We start from the raw sequence: 26103 nt of genomic DNA, 5'->3' as shown, positions 1-26103 counted from the left end.
AAGTAAGGACTGAATTGCAGGGAACAACTAGGAGAAGTCTGTTGTACATGTCAGTCTGTTTGCTCCAGGATAGATAGTAGCTTTGTTTTCTTGCAACAAGCCCTGGTGCAAGGGAAATGCTTCTCACCAGATGTCTCTGGAATACAAGGGAGGTCTCGCCCAGCATGGGAGTTCTGACAGTTATCTGGGGTCTGGTGAGACCCTCAGGCTCCTGATGCGCCGACATGAGGTTCACCAAATCTTGTGGCACCTGCATGCCAGCTTTGTGTTGGTGCCAAACGAAGGCTGGACTGCTTCATCCAGAACAAGAGGCGCTGCTGCTGACTACTGTTGCTTGCAAACACACCTGTTACAGCTGAGCACTGGTTTGCATTTAATTGTATGATTTGTCAAGCATTTTCTGAGTTTGTGGTTGGCTGGGCTTGGTAGGCTGTTGTTTAGGAGGAAAAAAAATGGTGGAAAAAGAGTTCAAAACGTCATAGTGTCAACTACATAGGTATAGTGGGAAGAACTTTTTTTTATGAAAACAGATTATTTTTCCAGTTTTAATCTCTAAGTGGGCAGGATGCCAGTATAACAACTACAGAAATGTACGGGAGACTAAATAAAATGATACTGGTTTTTAACTAGCAGAAAGATGAGATTAGCTCTCTGTGGGAAGAATACTGTGAGTCACTTTGGCACCACTCAAGTGCAGTAATTCTAGTGGGTCACAGTAGAGTTGTGACAGCGAACATGGAAATATCAGTAGTTTTGTCAGATTTTCAGGAATAAGCTTGTTTTCAGGGGCCATAATCTGTAGGAAGAGGAGGACTTTCAGCAATTTTTCTTAAATGTTGCTTGTCGTGAACAGAGATAATAGCTTGGCTTTAGGTAAGCCAAATTACTCCATTACTCTTGCTTCTGAAGCTTTGATATGCCACTCTGTAATTTTGCTAATAAATATCCTTCAACTTGGGACACTGAAGGCCATTATCTGAAGAGAATGGGGAGGTCTTGCTCTCCTCCCTGTTCACTCCCTGTTGTGTGGTCCTGCTCCTTCCTGCCTCCAGCTGTGGGTGTTCTCATCTCTGCTGGAAGCTATGTGACTCACTTGGAGGATGCCTGTGCAGCTCTTTCCTGGGTTTTCTTTCCTCCTCTTTCTTCTGGGTTACTTTTTGGTAGGTTCAGTTGCCTCATGGAAGAATCTAGCAGTGGCCAGAGTGGTCAGGGAAAGTAGGAGCGTAGCATGGACAGGAACTGGGGAGAAAAAGATCAATTTTAGCCCTCCAAGCTAGCCAGTCTTGCTAAGGTGTCCAGTTTCATTCAAAACAGTACATGTGGACATTGTTAAGTAGTGCTGCAGCTACGAAACTAAAGAGCTTCAAGAATGTTGTCATATGGAGTTTCAAAACTCCGTTAAGTGTGAGATTTGAGATTACTCGTGCAAAATAAATTCTCCCTGCTTTAAAGTGTTTTTCCACCTCCTATCATTTACACAACTAGATGCTCTCCCTGGATAAGCTGGTTGGTATGTCCCTGGTACAGTCCCTCTCTGTTTCTTAATAATGGTCCCCCATCATCTTCCAGCTCACTTCATTCCTCCAGCCCACCCGGTCTCCAGCCATGCTGTGGTGTCTGTTATTGTTTCAGTTGGGGTTGTTGCTGGGTTGTTTTTGTGTTTAAAAAATAAAGCTTTTTGACTGTTTCCTTCCAAAGCATCCCCCAGTTGCTGGCAAGAGAGAGAACGCTCCCTGTCTTCAGCTCCCATGCCAGCTCTGGTCTGCTGTGGTGCGCAGCTGATGGAAACCACATGTTTTCCTCTGGGGATGGTGACTCTGCATTCTGGACAGGACTTAGGCTTGAGGGAATGGTGAACAAAGTGGTGATGCAGTCTGTAGAGGTTTGAAGTTACTAAACTAACTTTGGTGAGTCTCGCAGCTTCCAAATCAGGTTGGATGTGCACCCCTCAGTGTCACATGCCAGCTGGTGTAATCAGAAGATTTTATCCTCTATTACAAATGTGACTTCTCTATCAAGCTAACAGGTATTTGAAATTTGACAGGAATATATTTTCTTCTTGAAGAAAATGTCACCAGAAGCTTCTGATGCTGAAAAATGTAGCTTCATTTTCTGAAACATCCAAACTGTGTGGCTGAAGCTTGTGCAAGAAGATCCAGCCTCAGGCAGGCATCTGGCATGGAAAGTTTCAGCTCAAACTGCTATTTTGGCAAAATTGTCCAAAATGAAAATGTCTTTCAAGAGGGGAAGGCATTGAGCAATGTCTGTACTAAGACAGAACTTACATTTGGATGGACAAACGGAATCTCTGCTGGAGTTTTAGACTTAACTGCAACAACTTTCTTTCATCCCATATCCAAACTGAAACTTTTCTACAACCAAATATGTCAGTTAAACATTTTTTCTGAGAGGTAAATGATTGTTATTTGCAGCTATTACTGAGTGAAACACAGAGAAGTTCTGTGCTAGCTTAACTATAAATTTAGGAAGAATATCATTGAGCTGTGATGGCATACAAAGCAGATGCTGCTAATGCCATCAGGAAGCAAAGCAGCAGATTGTGTTTTGGGATTCAACTTTATAATTAATTGTGGACTGCACTGAGCATGTGCATCACCTGGGTTTGGAATAACTGCAAATCCCCATGAGTGCCTTGCGTCTGCATCCCAGAGGAGGTGTTCAAGAAACACAGCAACTGCCTTGCACATCCTGTTTTGATTTGGCTGATTTATTGTCCTGTAGTTTATAGGCTGGCTGTGTGAAGGGCATGAATCTCGAATTTGACTGATTGCACTGTGAAAGAAAGCTCTTTTCAAAGCTCACTGAAATCCTTACTGCAGCTCCATACAGTAATGGGAGCTTACCACAGCTGTTGCTGCTTTTGTGGCTCTTGCTGAAACTTGAAACTGGCAGAAAGGTAGAGGAAAACCTGTATTCATTTTTTTGAATGGGATCTTTCAGTTAGCCCCACACAGGACTTTTTTTCTTCTTTCTGTTTTATTACAGCTCATTCAGCAGTGCTGTTGTTTCAAGTATGCTAATCAGCTAGTCTCATATTTGAGAACAAAACTGTTTGTTGGATAAAGTATCCCTCTGTCAAGGATTTATGCACTATTTCTGGGACAGTGTTCTATTACACATTTTAATTAATACCATATTATGGACCTATTCTTTCACATGAGATGTTCCTGAGATCTTCCCTCATACTTCACTTTTTAAAAATCTCTGGACATTCTTTTTGCAGTCCTCTGGCCTCTCTTTTCTTGTTTACATCTTTTGCTGAAATGTAAGGTGATAAACTTTCATGTAAAGTAATAAAGTAATAAACACTGGATGTGAGTGGAATCTCATTGCCTTCTGTGTCATGGCGTGAGTACTGATACATCCTTGAATTATAAGTTTTAAGTTTCCTTTTTTTTTTCCCCCCTCCATATCTTGTCATTCTTTTGACTCCTACTCAATTATGACTCATTTTATACTTGGATTTTCTTCTATAATATTGCAAACTATTCTTCCATCTGTATTTATAAATTTGATTTATCTCTCTTATAGCTTATCCTTATTGAATGTTTTCTTTTTTATTTCATACTGTTTTATGTTGTACTTTCAAGAAATAACTGAATAATATTCTGTTACCACTACGTCCAGACTCCTGGATGCTTCAAGTACTTCTGAGAAGTAAAAACAAAACCATTCATCACCTGATTCTGATTGCAAAAGGAGAACTGGACAGTTTTCTAGTTAGAGGGCATTCTGATCTCTTCCCCTTTTTTCTCTTCAACCAGAAGTGCTCCATGTCTGTCTGTCTGTCTGTCTGCAGTTTTCTGCACATTTAAGCAAATACAGACATTCTCAAAATACAGTATCATTTCTGGCTGAGGAAACAACAAAGATGCCCAAAATTCAGCAATATAATATTACTTCACTTTTCTTTTTTCTCATTTAATTTTATTGATGTCAGTTAATTTGTAGTTCATGATATGTAGCAAGTTCCTTGCTTTTATCTTTTGTAATCCTATGGGCATGTCCAGTTACTGACTTCTGTGAGGACGCTCTTGAATTTCTCTACTTAAGATCACATTGCCATGTTGTAAAAGATCGTAAGGGTTATTTTTTATTTAATAAGTTTTAGCTTAATGTATTTTTTCATTGTCTTTTCTGCTGTGTCTCTTTCTTACTGAAATTAGGTCTCTGGTAGCTGCTAGCGAACTTCATAGAAACAACCAAGTAAGTTTTCCTGAAAGGACTTACTGGGAATTCAGCTGACAACATGTCAACAAAGCACAAGGATTTTTCAGCATAGGTAGGCTGCTAGTGTTACAGCATATACAGGCAGCGTCACTGTGTTGTAAGTGTCTGCTTTTCCGCTTCATAATAAAAATAAGCATCCTTCTGTTTTGGAGAAGGCTGACGCTCAACTTTTTGTCATGTTCAAAACATTAAGGCCAGGATGTGACGGACACAAAGTGAAACACTCACCCTCAACTAAGTTTCTCCATTACCTGTTTTCTTTGAAAAGCTGTTTCCCAATGATTTCATGATACATGTTTATTCTTCTGAACTTTAAAAGGTCACTCATCATTTCAAGGGCTCTCTTAGATGATTACTAATCAGCCCAGCTTCCTGAATACCAGACAATCTAAGTGAAAACACAGTAACTGAGTCAGTTTGTTGTTTTGTTTCTAAGATTACATTTGTAGATTCATGTTAATGCTCAAAAGCAGCTTGTATTCCTTTGCTCAAATGGCAAGGGGAGCCTAGTGGAGACGATGACCTCATAAACTGTAGGAGATGGAGCTGGAATTTTCAAATGATACTGAGCATTTCTAAGCATATTCTGTCAAATTTTTCTGCTCAGAAAACAAAATCTATGTAAATATATCTATAGTTTGAAAACTACTCCAGTAATTGAGAATTCAGATATGTCTGCAGGATTTCATATTATTTTATTCTGGGAAATTAATTCTGTCTCTCTAACCAAAGAGATTTGTATCTTAATATCGCAGAGCGTGTGTGAAAATATTTAATCAGCTGAAAGATCAGTGTCACAGTCTCTGTACAGTTTTATTTTAACTGGGTGCTAAATAGTATTACTTATTGCAAGTTAATGCAGAATTTTTGTAGGAAATCTCAAAATCAAAGAGAACACTCACTGTCACCATTCCACCCCAGCAAGTATTGCCTGAGTTTTGCTGTTGGAGTCAAATGGAGTTCAGTGTCTTGCTTCCATGGCTGGGGATAAAAAGTAGGTGGAGGTGTTCTCTATTTTCTCTCTGTCTTTTTTTTGCAGTGCATTTGTTTGACAGCATACATAACATTTTATCAGAAGGAATAAAGCCTCCTTGAGATATTGTGTCAAATTCAAAGCATGGCTTTGAATTAAATTAAATGTACATGTGATATTATTGTCACACTTAAGCATGTGCTCTTTGTTAATACTTTATTGTCCCAAGGTAGGCATAAATAATTCTTTTTAAAAGTACCTTTAAGGAAGGCACAGCAGTTGAAGTGTTACAGTATCCCTTCTTTATCCAGTATGGATGCAAATACGATAATTATGTCTACCAACGGAGTGAGGAAAAAAAGGCAAATAGAAGTTTTCTTGGTTAATTGTTTCCATGCCTCATTTGTTGTATAAATACATTACTTGTTTATGAGTAATTAACTACCACTTAAATACAGTACCAGCAAAAATTCAAAGTAGTGCCTTACTTTTTTTCTCTTCTGTCTCAAAAAGCAGAAGAGAAAATGAACAAGTCATCCTTATTTGATGCATCATTGTGCTGATAAACAATTTTTTTTGGAGTATTTCAAAACCAAGTTTCTTACAAATCCTGCCTTCTAAGCAATAGTCATACTTGCTCATAAGAGCATGACTGCAATGTGATTTAAAACTTCTAGGAGTCATAGCAACAGAACTGAACTCTTGAATGCTGCTCTCTCCTATAAATAAAAGTTTCATTTGTAGATCCCCCTTAGGAAGCTGAATTGTCCAGGCTCTAGTAAGGGTTTGTAGCCAGTATCAGTTTTAAGTGAAGTTGTCTATAGCAGGATACTTAGATATACAGTTTTCCTCTGTGGTACATTGCAATCTCACTATGTTCTACCTCTCACCGGTTCCCTTTGCATTATTTTCTTTTTTAACCATATTTGCATAAAGACTTGGATGTTTTACTGTTACTTTCCTTCCTAACCACACTTACAATCCTCCAGATTTATTTTTAGTATTTCACTTTATCTCTTCCTTGCATTTGCTTGTAGTTTATGTACTTTCTGCTTATTGTTTCTTTTTATAGTTTCCTGTAAAAAAAAAAAATAATAAAAATCCTTAAATATAAATATTGGCTTGAATACAGGGTAGAGGATTTTCTTACAGGTATAACTGAGACCAGCATGTTAGTTTTACATTTCAGGCCTAATCTAACATAACCTGTCTGGTTTTGTTTGTTGTTTTTTTTTTTTTTTCTTTTTCTATGAACAAACTAATTTCCCTAGTACCTTGTTAAGTGGCAAGACATGACATAAAGAAACCAAAATGCTAGTACCCAAAATATTTTCCATATTTGGAAACAGGAGCTATATGTATTATTGGTCTTGTAGCATATTTCATTGCAGACTTGTTGCTTTTAAGCCCTCAAAGATTTAGTGCTTCTGGAATACCAAAGAGAATTGAAGCTGCAAGCGTGCTGTAAGTGCTATCTGGCTCCAGCATATGGCAAATGAGAACAGCTTTGCTGAGAAACTCCTGTGGTTTCTTATTTTAACCAGCAGTTGGGAGACAAGCTGGGTGCATCCTGGATAAAGAGGCTTCTCAAACTCCTGAAAATGCTTTTCAGTTATTCTGATCGTTGTAAGTTAAAACCTGCTCCTGAAGTAAATACTGAAGATAAGTTCCTTCTGCTTTTTATTTATCATTACTGGTATAGAATAGCACATTTTGATTCTAGTAAAAAGGGAATAAAGCATTTTTTTTCCTCCATTTCTTGGGATACATGCATATAGTAAGCAGATGCAAGTGTGCTTACAGTCAGGGATACGCCACCTGAACACAGTGGAGCACAATTGCTGCTCATCTCCTGCTGCGCCTCTCAGAAGATCTACAGGAAAAGATAAGCCTGCAAATTTTGGCAAAAAGTAATCTCTGTTTTCTAGTTGCTCTATGCAGAGCTGCTTAGCCTTTTAAAATATTGCTGCAGAAAGTTTGGAACTCAAAGGTGAATCTCTCTCCTACAAGGTCAGATGCAGTGCTCACACAGTGCACAAAGGACTTCAAGAGAAGACACCTTGCCACAAGAGGCCCCAGCTGCTTTGCTTGGCAGCTCTGTGTGTATGTTCCAGCCAGCCCCTGAGCATATCCATAGGAGAACCATCTCTGAAAGTCTCTCATCCCTGCTTTCCAGCAAAATCTTCCTTCTAGGGGAGCTGTAGAGGGATCTAGATTTTGCAACAGTGATGATATCATCTAAAGTCTATTTTCTATTTTCACATCTCCAGTTCAGATGAGATCATGATTATCCAAATGATAATTCAGACTAGTCTAATGAATTTTATGTCCTATTTTTACTGTGCTGTTCCACGGAAAAGATGGGACAGCATCTACTCTTACTCCTTTGCCACCTTAACAGGTCAGAGAATATCCGAACAAAAATGATTCCAGGAGCAAGGATCCAAAATGTTCTGCTCAGCCTGCTCATTTATTTACTTTTGACCTGGAAAAGACAGTACTACCCCAGTGTGAGAGAAAAGTAGCTGGAAAATATAACTGAAAATTAAATGCAACCAACCAAGGTATTTCTGGAGTTTATCCTATGCAAAACACTCAGCGAATCTGTCAGCTCTTATTATAGACAATGAATTAAAATTTAAAAGAAAGAAAAAAAAAATAACCCCTTACTTTGGTAAAGATGGCATCACTGAACATGCTTAATACATCTTACTTACAGTTTCAGAATCACAGGAGCCTGCTGTGCAAGAGGTGCCAAGCTTGATGAACTGCATGTGTTACAGACACTATTCATCCAACAGTGCTTGCAGATGGGCAGGATACTTGATGTGCATGCAACTGCTTTGCTTCCATTTTGATTTATTGAATGGATGGCTGAATATATAACAGCTCTTTCTTCTTAATGCTTTGAGATGATAAGTTGTTGAAGTCAGCTGCTAGGAATTTTTGTGCCTTTTATATAAGCACTTTTACTGGTTAATGCTAAACAAGAACATCAGTGTCTCCTGATCTTTTCTCTGTTTAAATGAAAAATAAATAAATCTTCTGAAACAACTTTTATGCAGGAAGAATACAAGATTTTGTAGAAGAATATTGCCATTATATATATTGCCATTATTTATATATATATATGGTATATGTATATGTATATATGTATGTAATGCATGTATATACCATATATTACATACATACATACATATATATATGTATATATATACATATGTAATGTAAAATGGTAATGTAAAATAGATTTTTTTTTTTGTATTAGTGGAGATCTGAAGGTCAGTAATGGATAGTAGTCATTGAAAAGCATTGCAGTACATGAAGTGATGCTTCATTAAAAACAAAACAAAGCCCTGCTGGGGAAGGAAACTGGCTGCAGTGTTCATAGTGTTGCCTTTTGGCTCTCTAACTGCATGGTTTTGTCCTCCCCACAATTAGGTGGTTCATGTTTCTTTCTTCTCTGATACTTCTGGCCAATCTTGTAACATTATCATTTAGCATTAAGAGATCATAGGCTAAGCATTTGAAAAAGAAACAAGCAAACAACAACAACCAAAAACCCCATATTTACTTAATACATTATATCCCAAATGGTTCTGATTTTTCATTAGCTTTTTCTGAAGAGTTAATTCTAAGGTCTTGACATAACTAAATAGGCAAGTCTAACAGAAGAGCTGAATAGTCTGACAGAAATTGAAGGCAATATTAGAGGTAATGATTAACCTGAAGGACTGTGGTTTTGCAGTCCAAATCAAAGCATCAGTTTTAAAAAGTGCATGTGGAGAATTAGATGAGTTTTCTAAGAGACAAAAGTGCAAACTAGGAAGCTTATTCCAGAGCAGAATTGACTTACATGTGAGTAAAATATAAAGGATTATATATAGATATAAAATATATAAATATATAAATATATATAATATAAATATAATAAATAAATATATATATATTATTTATAAATAAATATATATAATATATTTTTATATATTTTATATATATATATAAATATATATAAATATAGAGGATTGTATCCAAATACTGCTACTGTGTGACATTAAAAACCCTTGTGAATTAGTGAAGTAAGGATATGAGTAAAATTCTGATAAACGTTTTAAGTAAACATGTCTTGGTGTTCTTATTTTCTCTCCATTTTATAAATGCCATTACTGATTTATCAAATCTACTTAAATTTGTCCTTGATGAAGTGGTTTGGTTTTCTAGGACAAGTATTTATTAGGATATGGAATATAAAACTTGAGTTACAACGATGTGCTCTAAAGAAGCAACTGATGCTAAGAATTGCCATTATCTGTTTACAAAATGCAATACACTCGAATTGTTTTGAAACTGATAGGTATGTGATAGACAGTGGCTAGACCTGCCACTTGTACTGTGTAAGTACTTCGAACTTTTGATTTTGCACTGAATTCTGTGTTTATACGGAGCTGGTAACAAGGTGATTTAACAGTCATAACAATCATATATTTAAAGATCATCTTAAAAATCCAATTAAGGGATTAAAACAGAGCAGACAAATTCTTAAAGCTGATGAGATGCAGGGTTCTAAGAAACAGATGTCTATCCTTGTGTTGGGAGATCTTCAGATATGTAGGTTTTATTTTAATTTATTCGCATTTCTCCACGGGAAGCATAGTCTAGAACTTCATGCGTTTTGGCAGTGATACAATCAGATGCTGTGTTTATGCTAGTTTGTAGACTGTGTTTGCTTTCAAGAGGATTAATCTGAGAAAGCATTAAAAAGAAAAAGAATATGCAAAAAGGCTGTCTGTCCTGAAGTCCTCTCCATGTACGTTATCAGACCTTTTCAAATATCTGCTATTATCTTATAGTCTTATTCTTTTTATTATAAAGTATGCATGTGGGCAGAAGCATCTTCAATAGGTCTTATGACTGAGGTTATATTCTACACTCAAGTACAATTAGAGAAAAGTTCAGGCTAGTTGTAGAGTTAAGTCTGTCTCTTTGCAAATTAATTTGTATTTCCCTGCAGGATGAACAGACTGCTGTGTAATGTTGCAGTGGGAGTTATTTATTTCTATACTGAATATGGTGGGAAGAAAAGCTGCAGTGTAATTACAAAGCTATTTCTCAGTGATCAGGTAAATAAAAGATCTTTTCATTTGATATCATTTATCATAGGTCCTAATTAGCAGAAAATTAGGTGTATCTTCGCATACAGCAAGTCCAGGCAGGAGTTTCAAAATGAATCCTCAAATAGTTGAGGATTGTGTTCGAGAGATGACAAGAAAGGCACAATGCATGACATTGAGGAGCATGTCAAACCACTGTAGTTTCACGATTTGCTATATCAACATTCAGGTTCAGTTTTCAGTGGATATATGAATGAGAAGCATGTCATCTGGAAAACAAGGATGGCTATAATGCCTTTGGCTACAATCCTTTGATTTTTTTTTCTATGGATCTGAAAGGCAAGAAGGCATAGTCTTGCCTTATATGTGTGCATGTTCATGCACAGCTCCAGTTTTAGTTCTCAGAACATATAATCACAGAATCATAGAATTGCTCAGGCTGGAAAAGACCTTAAAGATCATCAAGTCCAACCACATCCTAACCATACTACCCTAACTCTAACAACCCCCCGCTAAATCATGTCCCTGAGCACCACATCCAAAGGGTTTTTAAACACATCCAGGGATGGTGACTCAACCACCTCCTTGGGGAGCCTATTCCAGTGCTTAACAACCCTTTCTGTAAAGAAGTGTTTCCTAATATCCAACCTAAGCCTCAGCAGCAGAGAGAGATGATGGAGAGATATTCAGAGAAAGTACAGTTGAAAAGGATACAGATTTTTTAACATCTAGTCCTTTTCAGCTTAAAAAAAATTTCTTTTAGTTACTGATTTTCACAGTTGTATGCATTTTTGAGGATAGAAAAAGGATTAGTATGATTCCCTAGTCTAACTGCTCATAGCACATGAAGCAAGCTGGAATTGTACATGACTTAACTCCCAGAAATATGTCCAATCTTGACTTTAGAATTGAATCCGTTTGTTAAAATAAATCATTGGATTCTTCTAATTATTTAAAATGGTTGTTTAGAATTTGAATTACTAATCAAGATTTTTCCAAACTCTTTGCTGTGAGACTCCATTTTAAGCTAAAATGCATATTTCATTCCTTTAATTATTAATTATGATATATGCAATACAAGAAACATCTTTTTTCTTCACTCTCAACTGTGGTTAAATAGTTAGCTATTAACTGCAGTCATAGCTCACCTTTAGTAAGTGTTTGCAGAGATATCGTACCTGTATTTCTCTGAGTACTTTGTATGTTCCCGGACAAGATAAAACAATTTTCACACACTTTTTTCATGTTTGCTGTTGCTTACTATTATATGTGATGTCCAGATACTCAGATGTCTGCACACAAAGGTGTGTATAGTTGCATGCCAGCTCCGATCCATCATGACCCTTTCAGTTCCCTTACGTCACTACCGACTATTCTCAGCTCCTGCATAACAAGAATTCAGTGTTTGCTCAAGAAGGGCCTTTCTGGCACATATTCCAGTTTGTATAATTTACTGTGCTAAGGTGCCTGTTCATATTGATTTTTAGGTGGATGTTTTGTTTTCAGTTTGAATGAAAATTAAATGAATGCATACATTTTGAAATGTGACAGGTGCATCATAGGTGCACCAGCTCCTGGTTTCATTGATAAGTAAAGTGATGGTGGTTTTCTGGAGGGAATTACACAGATAATTGCTTACGGGAATAAGCAGTGAGTCACACTGAAACAACCTGAGTTTTACTGGGCGGTCCTCAAGCTGTAGGTCTTATCTCAGCAGAGTTGCCCATCCCATGGTGTTTGCCCCAGCAGCAGATTCATAACCATTCCTAACTCTGCTAAGTATCCATAGTAAAGAAGGGAATATAGCACCATCATCCTTTTGAGAGTTAATTTGAGCTTGTTTGTCCAAAACAGCTTCTCTTCCCTTCAGTTTGTTCCTTCCTAAACAGTCTTTGTGTCTTTGATCTCTTGTGTTTGCAAGGATTTTCCTGTCATAGTATTGTCTTTTTAGTAAGCAGTTCTCCAGAGCATTCTGAGAAGTGGCATAATAGAGTCATTCTTTTCTTTCCTGTGTGTTTTTCTCACCAGTCTCTTACTAAACAATAACCACTATATTCTATAATAAATATCATAATGAAATATTCATAAATTATCAAGAGCATTTCCAAATCTGTCACAGTGAACTCGTGGGATTGAGTTGCTTTTTACAACAAGCACAGATACCAAGTATTTTTGGGCTGATGCTCTAGCTCATGTTCACACTATTAACTAGTCAAACAGTGAAAGCCTGGCTTCCTTTTAAGGTAAAAATTCTTAGCACAAAAATAACAAAGTTTTGTTTGCTATCAAATATTAGCGATATTTTCCTTCTGACTTCTCATTTTCCTCCCAGACACTCTTTCTCCATCCTCGTCTCAGAGTCCTTTAGAAGCTATACTTAAGAGATGCTAGAAGGGATTACACCCCAGCGTTTGAGTCTTCGTGATGGATGTAATATTTTAAGTGACCAAGAAAGGATGCATCAAATGAGATGCTTACAGTATTGAGATTTTGGTGACCTAGTGGGAAAGTAAGAAAGGAAACTCAAGATTCCACTCCCAGTTGGTGAATTCCTGAGCAGTTAGACTATCAGTGATTGTAGCCAAGATTGCTCCCTTAGTGATGATTTTTTATGTGATGTGTAATTTTCTCTTGAGATACAACAATAGAAATAATACACGTTAGCTTTTCTTTGCCTCATAACTTTTAATAAATTTTGGAATTACAGAAGATCTTGAGTAAGTTTTCAAAACATAATGTAATGGCTAAAGGTTTAAAGACTTTTGTAAATAAATATGAAGCAATGGAACAAATCTCCTGCATGAGAATGTGCAGTTTAGGGGAGATGGTGGAAATCCAAGTTAGCTTGATCTCCTCTCAGTGTGGGAGCAATATGCAAAGTTTTGCCTGGATGAGAAAAGAGGGAAATGAGTCCTGTGTTTAAATCTCCCCTGCAGTTGGTCTGAAAATTTGGAAGTTCTTGTTCTTGTAATTTTTCAGGGATGTATTGGCCCTGTAAAAGTCAGTGGGAGTCCTGCCATGGATTTTAATGAGGTCAGAAAGAGAATGGTGCATTTCAATTGCTTTTTTTTAAAGTTGAAATAATTTTCATATTCATTTCTTCTACAGTGATGTATTTAAGATGCAAATTCACCTGCAGTTAGATAAAATTTTCTGTAGTATGATAGAAGGGAACTTATTTGCAAGATGGGGTGGAATAACTTTGCACTGCATCAGGAGAACAATAGTCGCTGTTGGGGTTTTATTTTTTTTTAAACCTGTTGACACACATAAAATTTGGACATTTTGGCACATGAGTATTAAACAGTTCAGTTAAAGATGATTTCACATCTACAAGCTGTCTTTGGCAGGAAAACTGAAATAAATAGCACGTAATTCAAATGAAATACAAGGAAATAAGAAATTGATAATGATACGTTAGTGAATTTTAACTAATTTGCAAAAGAATTTAATTATATTTTGCATAATACATCATGCCAACATGTCTAAGACACGATGTATTGTAAATCTGCATTCCCTGTTAGCAGTGAAACATAGAATCATAGAATGGCTTGGATTGGAAGGGACCTCAAGGATCATCAAGTTCCAGCCCCACTGCCACAGGCAGGGCTGCCAAGCACTAGATCAAGTGCTAAATCAGATTGTCCAGGCCCCCAGCCAGGCCTTAACACTTCTAGGGATGGGACATCCACAGCCTCTCTGGGCACCTGTGCCAGTGCCTCACCACTCTCTCAGTAAAAAATGTCTCCCTGACATCTAATCTAAATCTCCCCTTCTTTAGTTTAAAACCATTCCCCCTTGTCCTGCCTCTAGCCTTGTAAAAAGTTGATTTTCCTTGTGTTTATAACTCCCTTCAAATACTGGAATACCGCAGTGAGGACTCCCTGCAACCTTCTCTCTTCCAGGCTGAACAAGCCCAGTTCCTTCAGCCTGTTTTCAAAGGAGAGATGCTTCAGCCTTTGGATCATCTTTGTGGCCCTCCTCTGGACTCTCTCTAAAAGCTTCACCTTTCACGTGTTGGGGGCCCCAGACTTGGATACAGTACTCCGGATTGGGCCTCACAAGAGCAGAGCAGAGGGGGATAATTACCAGTCTCCATGTTGGCCACCCCTCTTCTGATGGAGCCCAGGATACCATTGGCCTGCTGGGCTGCAAGTGCACACTGCTGGCTCATATTAAGTTTTTCGTCAGCGAGGACCCCTAAGTCCTACTCAGCAGGGCTACTCTCAAGGATTCCTTCTCCCAGCTTGCACACATATATGGGATTACCTTGACTGAAAACAAACCCTGCTCTTTGCTGTGTTGAACCTCATTACATTCACAAGATCTACCTTTCAAGTTCATCAAGGCCCCTCTGGGTGGCATCCCTTCCTTCTGCTGTACCAATCACACTACTCAACTTAGTGTTATCAGCAAACTTGCTGATTAATCAGTCCCATCATTTATGTTAAAGATGTTAAAGAATACTGGTCCCAAGTACTGGTCTCACCCTGGGAGACACTGCTTGTTACCAGCCTCCACCTGGCCATAGAGCCATTAACCACATCCCTCTGGTTGCAACCATCCAACCAATTCCTCATCCTCCAAGCAGTCCATCCTTCAAATCCATCTCTCTTCATTTTAAAGAAAAGGATATGATAGGGCACCGAGGCCTTGTAGAAGTAAAGGGAAATGGTATCAATTGTCTTCCCTTTGACCTCCCATACCATCACTCTATCATAGAAGGCCACCAGATTGGTCAGGCATGACCTTCCCTTGGTGAAGCCATGTTAGGTTGTCCCTTATGTGCCTTAACATGACATCCTGTAGGATCTGTTCCATGATCTTCCTATACACACAGATGAGGCTCACTGGCCTGTAATTCCTCAGGTCCTCCTTCCTCTCTTTCTTGTAAAAAAGAGATATTTCCCTTTTTCCAGTCCCCAGCAACTTCACCTGACAATGATGACTTTTCAGATATGTTGAAGAGTGGCTCAGCAGCCACATCAGCCAGCTCCAATAGGACCCTGAGATGCATGTCATCCAGCCCTATGGACTTGTACACATTTACTCTCATGAGTTGGTATTGGATTTGCTCCACCCTCACAGTGAAGGGGAAGTTTGCTCCTCTGTTCCCACCTAGAGGTTCAGAGATGTGAGAATCCTGGCTGTCATTAAAGATTTAGGCAAAGAAATCTTTGAATACCTCAGTCTTATTCATATCTGTTGTAGCCAGTTTTCCTTTCTCGTTTAGCAGAGACAGTACCCTCTCTTTGGCCTGTCTCTTCTGACCCGTGTACTGGTAGAATCCCTCCTTGTTTTTAGCAAGTTCAGTTGGACTATGCCTTGTCTTTCCTTATCCTATATCTGCAAGTCGAGACACCATCACTGTACTTTTCCCAGGTGACACACCCTTGCTTCCACTGCCTATACTTGCCCTTCTCTTCCTTCAGTTTGACCAGCAAATCCTTGCCAAGCCATTCTGGTTTCCTGCCTCACCTGCCTGCAGTCTTATTCTGAAGGATGGAGAGCTCTTGCACTCTCAGAATAGCATGCTTGAAGACTAGCCAGCTTTCTTCCACTCCTGGCTCTTCTTCCCAGGAGGAGATTTCATCCTACAATTCCTTAAAGTACCTTAAGTTTGCTCTCTTGAAGTTCAGGGTCCTGACTCCACTCTTCGTGAGGCCCACATTCTTCAAGATCACAAACTCAGCGAGGGCATGGTCTCTGCAGCCCAGGCTGCCTCCAGTCTTAATAAATTTAACAATCTTTTCTGCATTGATGAGCACCAGGTCCAGCAATGCTTCGCCTCTGGTTGGTTCATTCAATACTTGGACCGCAATGTTATTGTCAGTGGGCTCCAGGAGACTCCTGGATCGCTTACAGCTCGCTGTGTTGACTTACCAGTGGATATCTGGGTGGTTGGAATCCTCCATTGGGATGAGAGCCTGTGGGTGTGAAATTTCTTGTATATAATGCACTCATTAATAGCCCTGTGCAGTTTTACAATAATTAAATATTTATAATATGTAAATATCTACTCTCCTTAATTCACAAGTGACAGGTAATCAAAGCTTTGCTTTCAGTTCTTCAAGCAAAAAGTTCTGTTCCTCGTAAGTATCACTTCTGTAGGCAATAATTTGATGAAAATAAGATGGTGGATGGAGAGAGGAGGGAATCCTTTCTTTATTGTATGAAGTATGGCTGACGTGCTACCACTTCAGTTTTAAACCACCGCTCCTATTTTGTTATCTGACACTGAATATTTTAATGACTCTGAAATCTGTTCCATTTAAAAAAACGCACTGAAGTACAGTGACACACTGAACTATCTAAATGCCTTGTCTCTTCGTGACGCAGGTGTTTCCTGTGGTGAGTGTGCGCTGCTTAGCACAAACCAGAGCCAGCAGAGCTCCTCATGGCCTGCAGAGAGAGCTTACTCCTAACCTTTTAGGACAGCTTGTTTTTCCTTAAGATCTAGTCCTCATCCGTGTTCTATTTTGAGAGCAGAACATGATGAATGTACCTCCTCTTACATCTGCAGGTCACATGTAAGTATGTGGGGATAGCCCTTCCGCAAAGTGACTTGATCTACATGGTGGTATCTCCTGAGAAACAGTGCTCCTCCAGACAGCTCCTCCTGCAGGAACACACATCCCACAAAGGGGCCAAGTGCCATTGGAGCTGACTCACATGACAACTGTTCTTTCTCCTCCTTTATTCCTCTTAGTTTTTCCTTATCCTCTCATTCACTAAATCCCAGATTATTGTCTTCTTTGTCTTCAGCCCTTGGGGTAGCAAACCTATTTGCCATGTATCATTCACCCATAAATGAATAATCTGTAATGCTTACGCTGTGAGCTGTCCCTGCTTGCTGGGCAGAGTGAGCCTTCAGTTGACTGCTAGCCTCTAGAGCACAAAGGAAGGAGCTGCCTAGTGCAGCAGCCTGTACTGACCTGGCTAGGGTCAGTCTGAAGTGACTGACCCTTGGTGTGTGAGCCTCAGTTGTATTTGTTTTAAATGGTGAGTTTGCAAGCATCAACATAAATAGGAGCTACTTCCACTCTGGTGGTTCAAAGCATTCTCACAGTGTTTGTAACTGCTAGTGAACAATGTTTCAGAGAAAGCAGAAGCGAAGCTTCTAGGATTTTCACATTTTAGTTATGAGATGCTCAAGCTTGTGTTTTGTAAACAAGATTTAGAAGCTCCTTGCATAGCTGTGCTTTGGACTATGGCAAACTGTAGAATAAAATCTGTAATTGTGCCTGGATTTATTTTACAAACTGGGGTCATTTCAGCAGTCTGTGTGGCCTTCCATTCAGCTGTTTGTTTAAGCCAAGCCAAAAGCCACTTATCTAAAGATGATTTATTCTCACTCTTGAGCTGATAGAACTAGGCTGGGAAGGGCGAAAGCTGAGCTGCAGGGTTTGGTATGAGCCCCCTCCAGTCAAACTCTTAAGGAGAGCATAAAGGCCTGGCCATAACATAGTTCTGGAAGGTACTTGCGGGACTCTTGTGCTTTGCTTGTAGGACACTTTTTAAAATAAACAGCAGTGGTATGTGATTGACTCAAATTTGAACTTTGCAGCTGTTTCTTCCTATCTGTGTGGTATGTCAGAGCAAAACTCTCCAGCTCAACATCTCTAAAATCAAAAACTTAAATATTATAATTTGGATCAGCTCCTGACCTTTTGGTCTTGGCAGCATAAGCAAAATGGAGTCAAGTGTGATTCTTCATCTAGTTCAGAAAATTAGATGTTACTTATTTACTTAGAACATAGCAATGCTGTGTAGTAAAAAGCAATGGCTAAAAATTGTTAGCAAGAGATGTGTAAGTGTAACTTGAGGCATAATATCTGGCTGTCAAAATTGTGTCTGAAGAGAAGGAAAATTTTAGTGATGTTTTAAGCTTAGTTTGCTTTGTTAGATTAAGGCAACCAAAATAATAGTTCGCTTTCACTGTTGTCCTGTCTGGATGCTGTGACGATCAAATATCTTTTAACTTCGTTAGACTTCACTTAGTGCAGAATTTGACTACAATTGAACACAATAAGTGACACTGAAGGTGTAGTTTCTTAATATTTTTGTCTTTGGCAGTGAAAAATGTTTGAGGGCCCTTTTGCCTTACTCAGGGTTTGCTGCTGCCCTAGCATTTTTGGAGGGGCACGGTGGGAACTCGTTGGCTGGAATGATCTAAATTTTAAAACGCCTCCTCTCCCCTCCAAAAGAACCTGTAGTGTGTCCAACTGCCGTGCCTGGCTGAGGAGCTGGGCTGGGCTGGGGCAGCCAGGGACCTCTTGCAGCACCCACATGGATGATCACGACAGTAAATATAGGGGCAGATGTAAATGGCCAAGAGATGAACCTGCAGAAAGAAGTTTGCCTCCTCAATTAGAGTTGGTTTGAGTGAGATAATAGCAAAGGGATTAAAGAACTGTTGTATATTTTGAATTTAGGCTGTCAAGGCAAATATTTTGACAGTCTCTCAGAAGTGGATATTGAGTGGCATGCTGTGAAGAGCATAGAGCTCTGTTATGGAAAAAGTTCGTCAATGGATGAGAAACTGAGAGCTGGAATAAACAGCTAGTTTTCAGCCTGGAAAGACTGTAGCATGAGTTTCTGTCCAGCAAAAATGGGAGAAAAGGGGCAAGTGGAGTCCTGGAGGGCAGCTTCATGAAGTGCAGAGTTCCATAGTGCACAATGTGGCTGGAAAGGCTCTGATGTACAGTGTACGTGTTCTATTGGAGCTGTCTGAGAATTGGGTAAATTCATTCAGAAATTCAAAATGATACCTGCTGGCACAAAAATATAAAATATTAACTACAGAAGCATGGCTGAACTGTGAATAATCTCCAGTACTTCATCTGCAACCTCTCTGCTGAATTTAATGAGTAAGAAATGTTCCTGCCCTTCCTCTGACCCCTGAACCATATTCCTTAGTGTGTTTTTGTCCTCTAAGCTATAACAGGAGATGAACGGAACAGCACTCGCATTCAGCTTATCACTAGTACAGGAACAAATTTATCTGTGTGCTCGTTCTGCCAGAATAAAGTGGTAGTTACCTGTGAAAAGCTGGGTTGTGAAGGTTTCATTTGAAAGGTAAGTGTGACAGCAGGACTGGTGACGTTTATTCTGGTTATACTGGTGACTTTCACATGCTATGAATATTTCACAATATAGCAAAACTGGGAAGTGTATGTCCCAGGGAAGTCCAGAGATTTGACACTATTTTTAAATCATTTTTGATCAGGCAGTTCTGCTCACATATTGACTTTTCTGGAGATACCCATGTCTTAACTTGTTACCGCCATGTACTGTTGCATTTTAAATGAAAAGAACCTCAATGGTGTGTACTTTTCCTTAAGATTCTAATATGCATTCACCATCTTTTATTAGCGACATGTATTATGGCTTCCAATGTTCATTTGGAATTCCCACCTACCTAAGTAAATATGAACTTTATTCTCTTCTGTGTTCAAGAAACTGCATTTTATCATTTTATGTAGATACACAGTGAAATGTACCAGCCGTGATTTGACTGTTTGGTCCTTTGCACCACAGTTAAAAATACAATTAATTACAAAATTGAGTTGTTTAACAGGAGTGGTGCTTACACAAAAAATCGGATTCTCTTTGGAACTTCTCTTAAAAAATAAAGGTGTTTTCTATTAAATTGTCTTTAATCATGCCAGTGACATAATAAGCATGTATGCTTTTCCAGTTGTTTTTTAAAGTGGAAATACTGAGAGAATTAACTTTTTTTTGGCAGGCTAACACTTTAGTTCTCTGTTATTACAAAGGGTGTATTCGAGTCATTGGTATGTCAGGTTGCTTGAAAACTCGATGCTTTCCCCAGCTTTTCCAGAATAAAAAATGGAAAAAGATTGATTGTCACAGTACAGCTAAACGCACAACTAAATGTGGACTGCCATTTGCTAACATCTAGTTTAGTACATTTTCATAATTTACTTAGTAAAGTCATGAAATGAGTTGTTTGACCGCCAGACTTGCATCGTTTGTTTGGACTGTCATTCTCTGATATTTTTCTCTAGTTGGCCAGTGGCAACAGAGAGGCTGAAAGTTGCAGGCTTTGTTCTAAGCACAATACCAGGCAGGGTGTGCAGGAGCATCTGTCAGAAAAACAGGTCAGGCAGCATGGTAACCACGAACAGAGGGAGGTTAAATTTGGTTGTGGGCATGAAAGCCTAGGCTAGGTGCATGCCTCTGTAAGTCCTGAAGGAGCCTGCAGATTGAGGTGGGGAAGAAGAATTAATGCAGGTGAGATCTTGTGGATAGTCCATAAATCCTAATGTAGGAAAGGGAAGAAACTGCCGTATGGAATTCTCAGGTTTTTGAAGTTGTGGTGTTTTGTTGGTTTTTTTTACTTTTGCATTCACTGGGACTGGGATTCAACCACTAGGCTCAGAAGCTCCTAAAAAGTTAAACACCAACTCCATCACTCCTTGACAAAGCTAAAAGACTTGAAAGGAGGATGGGAATGTCTTTTATTTGCTGCTACCTGCTGACCCCCCTCTGATCGGCAAAGGTGAGCGGATGAGGCACTTCTGGTCTTTTTTGTGAGTAGATCGCGGGAGCTGCGCGCTCCCTTTGCTGAGGGGTAGCATGAGTGCATTTCCTGCTCTCCCCCTTTCCAAGTGATACATTTTAAGTTTAAGCGCGGAGGCATGTGTGTTGATCCATCTGTTATTTTAAGGAAGGCTTCTGGGTGTGAGTGAGGAGGGTAGTGATCTCCGATCGCCACTCGTTCCTAGGGAAGTATAGCTCTGGGAATGTCCCCAGCTACCGTCACAGGCGGCAGAAGGGGAGGCTCCTGGGAGCGCCGAGGGCTGCGGGGTGCGGGCCGGTGTCCCGCGGCGGCCGGGCAGCCCCACGGCCCGCTGCCTTCCCCCGGTGCACCCTTCCCTGCCCAGATCCTGGCGAGGCGTCCGCTCGGCGGCTGTAAAACCGCTTAAACGCGTCCAAGCGCTCTGCTGGGCCGCCGCCTGCAGCCGTGGTGATTTCGAGCAGGGGAAGATGATGTGGGCGTGCTGCAGGAGTGGGTGGGACCGGGCCGCGATCAAGACCTCAGTGGCAGCGCGCTCCGGACGCACGGCCGTGCGGGACGGACGGAGCGGATGAGTGAGTGCCGCCGGCAGCCGGAGCGGTCGCTCCCTCGGGACGAGGCGAGCGGCTTCCGAGCGCGCTCGGAAAGCTTCGGCGTGTGGATGTGGACGCGCGCAGGGTTTCAGCTTGCTGGGTTGTGCGGAGGCGGAGGCGCGAGGGCTTTTTCTGCTGCTGATGCCTTTTCTCTCTCCCGTAGGTGCGTGATGTCGAGCAGTGGGCAGTCCCCGCAGCCTTCCCCGCCGGCTCGGAGCGTCATGTGCCAGTATGAGCAGTGAGAGGGAAAAGCGCGCTTCGGAGCTCAGCATCCCCGCGAGAAGAAAGGAGGAACTGAGTGGAGAGGACGAATGACTGTACTGCTTGCAAAACTTGTAGCGATTCACTTTTTCTCCTGAGGAGTTTTGTCTTGGCTGCTGTGAGAGCTGAAAGAGCGAGCGGAACTGCAGCAGTGATTTCCTCGTGGTCTCTTCTCTCTGCTTTTATTTAACTTTTTCCCCCTCGTGCCCGGATTGAAGACTGCCAGCTGCACTGTTTGCGAGCAGTGGACACCAATATGTGTCATGTCATTGTAACATGTCGGTCAATGCTGTGGACTCTCCTGAGCATCGTCGTGGCTTTTGCGGAGCTCATCGCTTTCATGAGCGCGGACTGGCTGATTGGCAAAGCCAAACCGGTCAGCACCGAGGACATGGACAACAGAACAGGAGGGCCGCAGGAACCCTACCGCCCGACCCTGGGAATCTACGGGCGCTGCACACGGATCTCTCACATGCAGCTCTCCAGGCGAGATACGCTTTGTGGCCCCTACGCTGAAAACTTCAGTGAGATTGCCAGTGGGTTCTGGCAGGCGACCGCTATTTTCCTAGCTGTGGGAATCCTGATCCTCTGCGCCGTGGCATTTGTGTCTGTCTTTACTATGTGTGTGCAGAGTATTATGAAGAAAAGTATTTTTAATGTCTGTGGGCTGCTACAAGGGATTGCAGGTACGTGAGCTCTGAGAGCAACTAAAAATGCTAACTTTTGTGCTGTTCAACTAGAGAAACGCAGCAATTCTGTGGTGTCTACAAGGAGATCACAATAGACAGACCCAGAGTGATTCTATATGCTGGTGTTTATTCAAACACAGCTGAAATTTATAGCTACACAGCATGTAATACATTGACATTGGCAGTAGGATTGCAGTATGTAGTGTGCCAAAATGAACTGACCAGTGTTTCTTTTGTTTGCTGTTCAGTGCTTTTTCTCTGTGTGAATTTCTTTCTGTAACAAAAACTTCTCTCCTTTGTTACCATCAGAGAGCAAAGTTAATCCTCAGGCTAAGGTAGCGCATCTCCCTCTCACTACTTCGGTGACTTTTCCACAGGTGCAGGGCAGTTCAGGTGCCCCATGGCTGAGGTGAGAGCAAACACCCCAGGACAGGGCCTGCGGCTGTACACTCTGCTTACCAGGTTTCATGCTAAGCCACCTCTCCAAGGGCGTGTGCATGACAAGTCATACCTGAGAGTAAACTCTCTCCTTGGCCAGCCCATTGCATTGTTCAGCTGCAGTCACACAGCCCTGTGAGCTTATCTTTTCGTGATCTGATTGTACTTTGCCTGAAATGACGAAACCACTCTAGATATGTCCTGTTACTGTTTATAACGTAGGTTTGCAGGGATTAAGTAACTGTAATGCAAACCGAAGCTGGAAAGCCCTAGGCAGAGCAGCGTGTGGCTTTCTGCGGTCACTAGGACTGGTTCTGTGTGCCAGTTCTGTGCTTTGCAGTGTGTGCATGGGGTGGTCCGAAGGAGAAGAGTGGTCCTGCCACAACCAGCCGCCCTCAGGGACTGGTGAGGGAGGTGGCAGTAGCACAGGCTGCCTCCGCCTTCCCTCTTGGTGGTGCTCTTAACCAGATGTTTTCAATTCATACAGTTATGTGGTTAAACCAGAAATGAGGAGTTGGGACTTGTTTGCTGGAAGGAGGGGTCCATCTTGACCACTCCTTGCCAGGACAGCGGTGGCCCTGTTGCCGGTTGTGCCTTGACTGGTGTCCTGACTGCTCCCTGGCTTGAATGAGGGCTGTGCTCATCTTCCTCTGATTACAAAGGTCACAGCTGGGGACATGGCCGACACTGGCTACTAAAGCACTGTAAAGCAGTATAAAAGCATGTGGGTTATTTTGTGGCATCCACAATAAGGCTTGTGCGTTTGCACCAGAATTAGATCCCTGCATTGGCTCAAGATGTTTCTGTTCAGATTGTGGGAGCAGATGAATATCCTTCAAATAAAAAATGACATGTTTTGCCACAATCCCTCCTGGTTCACAGAACTACCAGCACCAGTGTGACAAATAAGCAGCTCTGCAGTGCAAATTAGAGCTAGTGGAAGGTTTTAGCTCCTTGCTTTCTTACCCTGCACTTCAGAAATAATCCATGAAACCTGTTTTTTAAGAGATTACATCTTTTCATTTAAAGTTATGTTTGTGTGAGAGATAGGTTGGCAGTGTAAGTAGACATTTGGTGCATTAGACTCATGTCTGTTGAAAAGATAACTGTGCTTCTGGTTCCAGTGCCATCTCAAGATGGATATAGTCTAGTATCAGAGTCGGCAGGAAGTAGATTCTTGTATCTTAGCAAACTGTTCTGGAAAACATCCATTTGTGAGCAGATATGACAGTTCTAGGTTTTAATGCCAAACCAGCTGTGTGGGTAAAGGAAGACATTGAACAATATGGTAGACCAAGCATTTGATATGTGAAGAGATAGCTAAGTCCTTTTTCTTTTTTTTTGATCTGTATTGAGAAAAGAAGCGCTTCTCTTCCTACGGTTTAGATAAATGATAGCATGAAACTGGGTAATTGAAAGGTCACGTTGCTGAAGCTGTTGCTATGAGAAATACCGCTGCTGATATTTGCAGCCAGGCGCCTTGTGGCTAGCAACTCATTTTCTCAAGATTAATTTTATTGGGTCCACTGCTACTCTTGTGCCAGTAGCATTACAGCATCTGCTTACTTAGTTGAAAGTATTTTCCGTACGACTTATCACAGCTCTTAATTTCAACTTTCTCAGTTCCTGAGTTTTGAAAAACACTTACGCGTGTTTTTAGCAGGACAATTGTTGGCATGGTTAATGGTGTGAGGATTATGATATGTGAACTAATGCCCTGGCCAGAGAACAGCTTGACACAGACCAGCATGACTGTCTTCAGCTTAAGATCATTCTTTCAAATGTGAACTATTACCATTTTTTAGGAAAAAGAATTTACAAAGTCATTTTGTTTATCAGCATATATCAGCCCAATATTTTTAAGCATGTCAAACATTTCATTTTCAAGGATGAGATGCGCCCACACAGAGTAATCTACAGGAACTCAGGATCTCACAGACTTAATCTCATTTAAAATCTCTATATTTTTTCTATGGAGATTTGATATAATTAAAAACATACAGCAAGTTAGTTTATTCCTGGAATTCATCATGAAAAGACAATAACAGACACCGGATATATCTTTTCTGTCTAGCAACAGTGGTTGTGACCTGGGTGATGCCGACACTGAAATTACTAACACAAAGCCACAGCTTTTTGTACGGTCCTTTGACAAGCCCTCATTTAGGTAATGGGTAGGAGCCATGCAGATATCTGGTCCACAGAGCTTTTGTTGTTGCTGTCGTTGGGGAAAATTAGAAATAAAAAGCTATACAGCTTCTGTTTGAAATCTTATAATTTGTTGCAATAGGACATGACATTTTTCCGCTTGCTTTCAGGCTTCAGTGTCTTTCACTCTGGACTTGTAGAAGTAATAATCAGTTGTCCTGGTTTTAGAAATGTTTGCAGATTGTTTCATCTGGAAAAAGAATATTTTCCCCGCAATAGACAGTGCAAAGAAAGGAGCCATGTAATTAAATAGATAATTACTACCCAGCAGCAAGAAGTTCAGGCAGACTTTTTGAACATCTTTTTTGGGAAACTATTCTGTTTTCACAGTTGATGAAACACTTGAAGTACAGAGGCTAGAAGAGGCCCAGGATGGCTTGTAGCTGTGGAGCACTTTGGGTATTTGTGCATGTTGTTAAGAAGCATTGCTGTGTCAGAGGCCAAGCTGGCGCTCAGGGGAAGCACCGCGCACACTCATGCTGCTGCCCGCAGGTGACTGAGGCTGCTGCTTGGCTGGGAGCCTGAGCAGGAGGAAAGTGAAGCCAGGGCAGTTCAGCCTTCAATGGCAAGGGAACTTCTTGTTTGTCTTTCTAAAATGCAGAGCATGCATTTTTCAAAAGCATATTTCCTCTTGGATTCATCTTAGAATTTTTCTTTTCTGATGCCAGAATTCTGAATTCTTGGGGTGGGAAGAAAGAAAAAGGGATGGGGGGGGATTTCTAATGGAAATCCTGATGGTCTGAACTGCTCCTGCTGTCTGTGGTATAGTGCTTCCTGTAACCTATATGGCCAGCTGCCAGCACGACATCCAATACACACATGGTTGATGAAAGTTCAAGCTAAAGGGACTGCTGATTTGGAGCAAGAGGAATTGTGCCAGGGAAGGAGAATGAGTTCCAGTGCTGAACTGCTATTGAGCCTGAGGGACAATATTAAGAAGTAGTTAAAGGACAGTTAAAGAAATAAAGTGAAGATTTTAGTGTTCAGTTAGATTTGGAGGTCGGCTTACCTCCTGTGCTCCCACGATGGTCACAGG

At 40.7% G+C, this 26103-nt stretch overlaps 1 protein-coding gene across 13 annotated transcripts in view; it reads left to right on the top strand.

Annotated features, from left to right (window-relative positions):
- LHFPL2 (LHFPL tetraspan subfamily member 2) overlaps positions 1 to 26103 on the top strand; it is a 118570-nt gene that overhangs the window by 84059 nt on the left and 8408 nt on the right. For 7 of the 13 annotated variants that reach the window (XM_090130511.1, XM_031610168.2, XM_090130500.1 and 4 more), the window contains one exon: positions 21635 to 22418. In XM_090130511.1, the coding sequence (XP_089986637.1) occupies positions 21989 to 22418 (430 nt within the window). In that variant the 5' untranslated portion in view covers positions 21635 to 21988. Of the gene's footprint in view, positions 1 to 4187; positions 4304 to 10235; positions 10345 to 21088; positions 21454 to 21634; positions 22419 to 26103 lie in introns of those variants that run through there. The other 6 variants (XM_090130503.1, XM_090130508.1, XM_090130506.1 and 3 more) reach the window with 3 other exon arrangements.

This window comes from Phasianus colchicus, chromosome Z (assembly GCF_987193195.1).
Source record: "Phasianus colchicus chromosome Z, bPhaCol1.hap1.1, whole genome shotgun sequence".
Lineage (NCBI taxonomy): Eukaryota > Metazoa > Chordata > Aves > Galliformes > Phasianidae > Phasianus > Phasianus colchicus.
The sequence above is the reverse complement of the archived record's forward strand: the minus strand, read 5'-3'. Positions and strand labels throughout refer to the sequence as shown.